Raw genomic sequence first — 8,571 nt, forward strand, 5'->3', positions numbered from 1 at the left:
AACCCAAAAAAAAAAAAAAAAAAAAAAAAGTGGTATAATGTACAATTATGTGACACATATTGGTGCTATAACTCGCAGGATAGATGATAAAAACCCTGATGACTTACTTGTATACTTTAGACAGAAGCATTGCTGACTCGTGGTCATGGTTGACAAGGCCTCCTGGTCCAGTACCAAAGTGAAATGCGGGCTTGAATCCGCACCATTTCCTCCATGCATTATAGGGAGCTATTCCATGATCACGACCTCTTTGAATATTCAGAGCAGCCAAATCAAAACTATTTCCTTGCTTGTCTAAAAATAGGTAATTTCTTACACCATCTTGTAAAAATCTATCTTGATGTGCCTGCTTGTTGTTAAGTTGCCAGTAAGCCATTCTCCCACAGCCTTTACCGTTGTCATCAAAGATCATAGCAGGTCTGTTGAAGGTATACTGTATTGGGACCGTCTTTGTCACTTGCGTGTGTGGGTCTCTCATGCCCTGGAGATTTGGAATCTGGGAATGTCCGAAACGAAAAGCAGCTACTCCAAACACGTTAGAAGCAGTAGGATTAACCTTTGGGTTGTACACAGTGTGATGACCTTTAGGCGTGGAGTAGAGACCGTGCGCCCTCATATGTGCATCACCAAGAACGTTTGGTAAATATTCGTTGTAGTTAATGTGCTGTAAAATGGCTGATACAATTTTTCTACATTCCTGAAATAGTTTTTCGTCAGACCAGGTAGGATTGTATTTATGAAGTTTTCCACAGATACTGTTGTGTTCTCGAACAAATAGTGTATGGAGCACAGCCAACGTTGGAACCACAGTGTTCCTGTCGTCACCTGTAACACATAAATATGAGTTGTATGTCTCCAAACAATATCTTATATAGCACAACCAATTTCATTGTTTGCGGCTGACATTTCGATGACTAGTAGAGTGTGAACCCTGAAACCTCAATTAAACAATGATAAAGATAGCAACGCGCATTCCCTGTTACTTCTACATAAACACTAAACTGGTTGTGCTATATGGACACTTCTAAAACGTTTAAAATTGTCTTATGTCAGAAAATAGGTCGCATAAAAGACAAAAACACATACTTATATTACATACGCTTGTCAACACAAGCGAGATTCATAAGGCTTTTTTTTTAAATAGTAAAGCTATTTGATATTCCTATCAAATGATTGCGGATTTTAAAAATTGAAGTTGCATAACCACACCTATGGTGATAAGTTCCAATTGTTTAAAAAAAAATAAAAAAATCTCCAAATATTTCAATCCCCCAGCCATTTTTTTCATAAATATGTATATACATATACTGCCTCCATGCAGATATATATATATATACATTTATAAATATTTTGATAGGGGATGCCAGGGTTGGGGAGCCCTGGAGTCAGGAGTCAGCCCCTGAACAATATGGTGTCCTCACGCCGGAGGGTTCACATTCAACATCCATCAGTCAAACAAAAAATAGATAAATAGGAAGGGCAATGGGAAAATAAAATATTTGCAAATAGAGTACAGGACAAGAATACAAAACATACTTCTTTCACACCCTAACACATTCCATATACAACATCATATTACAAACAAGGATAAACATAGCACGTCTAGTTACAGACAGACATACACCGACAGGCAGACAGACAGACAGACACCGACAGGCAGACAGATAGGCAGAAAGACAGACTTACAGACAGTACATACATACATGTACACATTGAGACAGACTTACATACATTGAATCAGATGCATCATTATGCACGCATAATTTCGAGCAGTTAAGAAACAATAATAAATCCACTGTTACACTTACGTTTGAAATTCCGCAATGCATAACTTGACAATTTCATACATATTATTAATCATATAATGTATTAAAGACAAAGATATCTGCCATTGCTAAAAACGACCTTTTACCTGTGTTCAGGTGTATCTGATAAAAGTAAGACACCAAATATGCATAATGCAATCGACTGTTGAAAATATGCACTTACGAAATAAAAAGTATCAACAGTAATTCAGAGTACTTTATTTACCTGCGTCAAAACAGTATTCTCCTGGGTTAGACCGCATACACTTGTTACCGTCAGCGGGAGGCATCAGACCTTGTTTGCTCATCTTCATCAAACCTAATGAGAAACAACAAGTAACAACAGTCAGCATATTTTATACGCCATCGTAATCAACAACGCTATACATTCTGTATACACGGAAGGTTCTCCTGCCGTTTATTTTTCGCCTTTTTCGCCCTCTGTGATGAAGGCGAATTTATCGTTTCATCGAATATTAATAAGCAGGATAATAAACATAGTAATTAAATATTGATGAAATCGGCGAAGAGTGAAAGAGTGGACAAAACATCCCCTGTTTACAGAATTTAGGAATATAAATAATTTAATATAGAAACATAGCTGACACCATGCTGTTAACGTCTCCGTTCTCCAAATCTTAGTGTATGTTTGACGTTTGAAACATTAAGGCTCACCGTACCAAAACTGTAACTTTGCATCGTATTTTTCCCATAGTCATGTCGACTATAGCTTTGATTAATCATTTCATAAAAAAACATACCCCATGGGACTTTTAAAAATAACGAAATAATAAATAAAACGAAATGAATGGTTTGAAAATACGACATGGCTAGACTAGTATTCGATCCCTGTACCTGACATTAATATATCATTGTCGCTCCAACCAATTGAGCTATCCGGTCAATGAAACGACCGTGGTCAAGTCGTACTACAGTTATATCTAGAACTTAATTAAGGGAAGGTTACTCTATATACGATTAACTACAGTGGAATTATCTACTGGTCAGATATCATTAGCTGGGGCATTTAGTCACAGCAAGCTACATGTAGACTGTGCTTTTATACAAACGTTTTCCTCAAGATTTCGTGTGTTTGTAATCCAGATGTTTCGGACTTGTTGTTACAAGTCTATATATTGTCAACAGTATTGATATATCACTTTATCACTTGACTGTCGTTATCTACTTGCCGCCTTGCTTGGACTATATGGCTTCACAACCTAGTCTCTTACCTGCATGTTAAACGAACTCACCCTAGCCTGCACTTATGCATGTCTAGACTATGCCGGTATCGCCTGATTCCTAATCAACTGAAACCTTTCACAGTCACAGGTATATTGCATAGTCTACTTTCGATGCCTGCTTTGAATTTTCCGTCTGATACCACATTTCAGGGTGTTCATTCATCAAATTATTAATTGCGTAGATGCAGATGTTTTTAACCAATAAAGTTACGTTTCGTTTGTTAGTTCTAAACAATCAGACACCTGTATGTTTTGTATTGCAGTACAAAATTCTGGTATACACATNGGTCGGAGTCAGAATCTTTGTTGTGTGTCCCAAAATCTCGTACTGTGACCTACGGAAACAGATGCTTTGGGAGGGTTTCGGCTACGTTGTGGAATAGCTTACCATCTGCTATTAGGAAGTCAAATACCCTGGCCAAGTTCAAGAGGGACATAAAAACTCACCACTTCACGTCTGCATTTTAGAATCTTTGCAAAGACGTCATGTAAATACCACCCTTTTATTTGTTCAATTATATGCACATTGCTTGTTAAATGTATGAAAGTGATTGCAAGCCTTTGTTGTCTGTTTTCACAATTATAACCATTACTATTATCCATATGTTGTAAAGCGCCTTAGAGTAATTTTACAAATTATATAGGGCGCTAAAAAAATGTTGTATATTATTATTATAATTATTATTGCCACGTTACCGCGACCTACCTCCGTAGCCTGCCCTCAGTCTGTTTTGAATTTCCTGTGTAGAACCGTACAGTAAAGAACCGTCTATTTGTGATGAGTGCTGGTTGACAGGATTGCGCACGCCTGAAGTAAAACATACAAATATAGTTTAACTTCGTTGCTAGTTGTTTGTAATAATAAAAAATCTCCATTGTTCATTAGCTTAATAATGTTGCCCATATAAAGTGCAAAATGGCAAAACAAACCAAAAAGGTAGATGCGTGCTAATGGAAGCAACAGAACGGTAAAAATATTAGCAATAATGGAAAGATATAGATGCCAGTAAGAGCTATGATGACGCAAATCCACTTCGCTGTCGCACCTAGAAGGTTTGGGGAAAGAATTCCTCCCCCCAAAACCTCACTCTTCCCCGAAACGTTTTCTGCTAAGAGGGCATTTGGTAAACCAAAATGTATTTGTTATTGCTGCCACGACAGTGTGTATTTTATCACCCGTCTTGAGACCATAGATGTTGCGAGGATGATTAACCTTGAACAAAATAACAACAAAGGCCGTTTTTGTGTTTTTTATGTTCCCTCAATAGAGGGAATCAGAATCCTTATGTACACAAGTAATTGTATATAAGTTGTTTCCTTACGGTTCTGTTATAGCATAGAGCAGATAGATTCATTTCCTACAGTTTCGTTGACGTTTTGTTAGCCCTTTTTAACGACTCTACCTGTGTCAAAATCAATTTTGAGATTACGGCTTCTCCGACATATTGATTTTTAAAGAAAATAAACCTTTGAAATATCTGTTATGAACCTATATGCTGTGCTATTTTATTAATCTCTCAAGTGTTAAAGACAGTTATTTACTTTCAAGTTACTGTTGACACTGAAGCAATTTTAAAATCGAACAGATATAAATTTGCAGAAAAAAATAAACGAATTCTTCATTCTTCTTGAGAAATGTGTCTTACCCATATCACATAATTGCGTGGGTGCAATTGCAGATCTAACAAAGTTCATGCACTTTTGCCTGAATCGGGGATCATTCATTGGCACCTTGATGGGGAAACACGAACCCCTATTCGTGAGGAAAAAACAATACAAGGTATGTAATAATCATACGTAATGATCAATTGTGGGCACTAGAACCGCAGAATTGTTCAATATTAACATAATACCGGGACTGTTTGTTTTTCTAGGAAATTTAAACTTATCTCAGCAATGAATCCGCTCATTCTAAACATTTCCGTCGGGTTGGTAAGTATGGATTATGAGAGGTTCTTTTTACACAACCAATTCAATTTGCTATGTGACGTTTTGATGACTAGTACGATATGTACACTGTCACATTCATCAAACAAATGACCAGTGAAGCGTATGCACACAAAGGTGTAAAATGTGTACGAGTTGTCCATAAAATCGTACAAATTTTACACCTTTGTGTGCATGAGCTTCACTGGTCATTTGTCTGTTGAAGGTGACAGTACTAGTGTACATATCGTACTAGTCATCGAAACGTCACATAGACACTTTCATTGGTTGTGTAAAAAGAACTTCTCATAATGAATCCGTTCAATCTACCCTATTTTCCTGTTTATGTTATAAACTGTTTGCATTGTATGTCCAGCTCTAAAATAAAATGACAATGAACATGAAAATGCCGAACGAACTTAACTTTGGCGAGAAACTGCAATATCTTTATTAAAAAAAGCATGAAAATGTTAATGAGATAAAAAGAAGTTTTAAATAGTTAAATGTATTGCAGGTTATTTTGTTGTGTAAATATATGCTTTGGGCGTTTACAAGACCATATTAATTCTTAAAACAAACTTATTGTTAGTTAATCTAAGTGAGCATTCCTCACATTTTGTGATATTTAAAAAAAAGAAAGTGAAAGAGGTTAATTTTCTATTATTCCATACCTCTGGTCGGCTTCAGCTTCCCCAAGTGAACAACACATGATGTCGGAATTATTAAAACCTGTGGGGAAAAAAGTGAAAATTATTGTGACGCGATGCTTTTTACTTTTGCACAGACATATATATATATATATAGGTAGGTAGAGAAAATGTACATACGGACATACAGAACAAGCAGTGTTGCTATGGCTCGGTCGAATTGATATATGCATTGTCGTTTACGGTCTCCATTGAATAATTTGAACGAGAGGTGATTGAGGAATAATCTCGAAATGCTTTTCAGTTTCTGATATACGAAATGATTTTGCGGTGAGAGTTCATCTGTATCGCAACTCACCTTTGTTCATTGGAGTTCCTTGGAAGTCGTGATCGATCATCTGACCCCAGGTCATCAACAGAACAGAGTGACCTTTTTCGTCAAAGTGACAGGTACCAGTGCTGTGAAGGACATTGCTGACCACTCGAGGACTAGGGAGATGTTTACCAGTCACACTGAAGAGTCGCGGCATGTTTATACCTGTTTTTATTTTTTTTGAAAAGTTATTTTATAACACAATTCTGATCCCCAGCACCACTGAGGACTCCTGAAAGGACGTTGCAGTGTAATTTATGTTTATCATCAAATTACATAGGTACAATAAAGAGTGTGTCATTTTTATCACACACTTTATATGTGGTCCTTTGAAGTTATGATTGCTTTCTACTTTCAAACAGCAATTTCGTTTTTTTCAATGTTTTCTAGAAAAGTGTCCTGAATTTTACTATTTAAAGTATACAAACAGTAGCGGAAGGCTTTGGAAGCTTTATTAAGACAATTGGTATGAAGGTAATTTTATATACATTATGTTGATTGCCGACTTTACCAGGCAATTATATATATATACATGTATAACGACGCATTACATATTTCAAGCATTTGATGCTAGTTGAAATTCATAGTCTGAGAATATTGTATCTTTAATAAGCTATACTGCAGATCATTTAACTTGAGAGAATGATTTTAACAATTTTGCTCTAATGACACGAGGATATATTTTGAAAACAAATTACCTTATTTAATTAAAATATTTCGAATTAAATTTGAATATTTTTATTTTTTTAAATAATTGTGCAACACAAATATCAAAAAACTTATTTTTTTCAGAGAACATTTTGTTTTGGGCATAAAGTTTAAAAGATTATGAACTTTTAGTCTAAAAGTGGAAATCAATGCATGGTAAATGTAGCTGAAGTAAGCAAAAAGCAATACACTTTGTTTTATTGTGGAACATACCATCATCGTACGCAGCCGGTAGGTATCGCAGCTGTGGAGTCAGGGAGGCGCCCCATGTGTGATACTTTAGATTATTACACGTGCCGTCGGCCGTGCGGTAGCAGTCCTTCGGGTTACACTGCGGGACCGGGCAGTTACAATGTGGCTCAATACACTTCCGCCACTTAGCAACTATTTTCGGGTCAGACTGAAGTACTTCAAGTGGTAGTTTTGATCTGTCGAAAAGGATATTAATAGTCATTTCAAAATGAGAATGTAAGTAATTACTCTATTCATGCTAGCTGTCCGGCACGGTCTGAATGAATGAATATGTGCATAGAAGTTAAGCAATTTCATAATACAACTTTCTTTATCAGGTAAGAACATTTATATTTATATTTACAAATCAATGTCATTGTCAATTGGGCAATTGCAAAAAAAACACCAAGACAGAACTGAATACCGGTTTACAGTGTATATCGTATTGGAAGATAATGTCTTACATGCGGAGCAGTTCTTTTGTCGCTCGAATACTGATATACGCCTTGTCATTTAGTTGTGAGATTTTCCCGCGGTCTCCAGAAAACATGAACCGCGCGTGATGCCATAAATGACCTTCTGACATCTTTCGATCATTTCCTGGAAAAATAATACTTCTGGTTTTAAATATTTTATATACAAATGAAGATTTTATTCTTTGGAAACACTTACGTAATGTTTAAATTGTTCGCCGAATGAAAAAGAAACAAAGAAGATTTAACTTTGAACAAATACAGGTATAAGTAAATTTCATAACAAAGAATGTATTATATAAGAATGTGTTACAGTATAAGACTCATTTTCTATTGAAAACTTAACATCTTGCAGTTGGATTTATTTTGTCTTCTTTCTTAACATTCATGCTTTACCTGAGTGGAAATGTTGTTCTTCTAAATGTTTCCTAACGTCTAGTTCCCTGACTGCGGTCTTTATAGAGTGTGATATCATGTCATAAAGGGCTGGGTAATTCAATAAACCGGCAGATCCCGGAAGTGCTGCACCGATTTGTACAAGGGAGATAACTGTCATAAGACTGGTGAAGCTCATCCTCAAAACGGACGCCATCTTGGGTCTGAAAGATTAAACGTATCTACTTATTAGAGATGAACGGGAACGAAGACCTTCTCTCATTATTTTCTTAATCTCACGAGTAATGGTTATGATAAACTTAATTTTAATTTAGAAAATATACTGTATTTGTAGGAGATTTTAAAGAAAATCAAAGCTTTCTTCTGAGTTGGTCACACAGAAACCAGAGTCACTTTATAAAATATTTTGTTTAAAATCAGATATCTATCAAAAATGTTTTACTTAAAGAAACAATTTGCATATTAGTATGCCAGTAAAGAAGACCTTTGGGCATTTTATTATTATTATTCCTGGAGATAGGAGAAATCTCTAAACAAGTGTTATATGATAATGATATTACAATATTGTAGTATGTCATTTGACAAATCACCTGTCATGTATTATTATGTATGTCAACATGCATTCAGGTATGCAACATTATACATTGATACAATAAAAAAAAAACGCTGACAAGGGGCGACCTCGTCTGTGATTTAATGCCTATCAATGGGGTCGTGTTCGATTTATATTCACAAGAAAGTATGAACTATCGAAGGGAACAAACATAA

At 35.7% G+C, this 8,571-nt stretch overlaps 1 protein-coding gene across 1 annotated transcript in view; it reads right to left on the reverse strand.

Annotated features, from left to right (window-relative positions):
* Positions 1-8,002, reverse strand: part of LOC110455366 (peroxidase-like protein) — a 22,874-nt gene extending 14,872 nt beyond the window's left edge. Inside the window, exons 1-9 of the mRNA XM_021505465.1 lie at positions 7,804-8,002; positions 7,399-7,534; positions 6,917-7,131; positions 5,981-6,160; positions 5,647-5,704; positions 4,696-4,802; positions 3,756-3,857; positions 2,032-2,124; positions 108-825 (exon numbers count right to left, since the gene is read on the reverse strand). Coding sequence (XP_021361140.1) covers positions 108-825; positions 2,032-2,124; positions 3,756-3,857; positions 4,696-4,802; positions 5,647-5,704; positions 5,981-6,160; positions 6,917-7,131; positions 7,399-7,534; positions 7,804-7,999 — 1,805 coding nt within the window. The 5' untranslated portion in view covers positions 8,000-8,002. The remainder of the gene's footprint in view (positions 1-107; positions 826-2,031; positions 2,125-3,755; positions 3,858-4,695; positions 4,803-5,646; positions 5,705-5,980; positions 6,161-6,916; positions 7,132-7,398; positions 7,535-7,803) is intronic.
* Positions 8,003-8,571: the final 569 nt, after the last annotated feature.

This window comes from Mizuhopecten yessoensis, unplaced genomic scaffold (genome assembly GCF_002113885.1).
Source record: "Mizuhopecten yessoensis strain PY_sf001 unplaced genomic scaffold, ASM211388v2 scaffold8213, whole genome shotgun sequence".
NCBI classification, from domain to species: domain Eukaryota; kingdom Metazoa; phylum Mollusca; class Bivalvia; order Pectinida; family Pectinidae; genus Mizuhopecten; species Mizuhopecten yessoensis.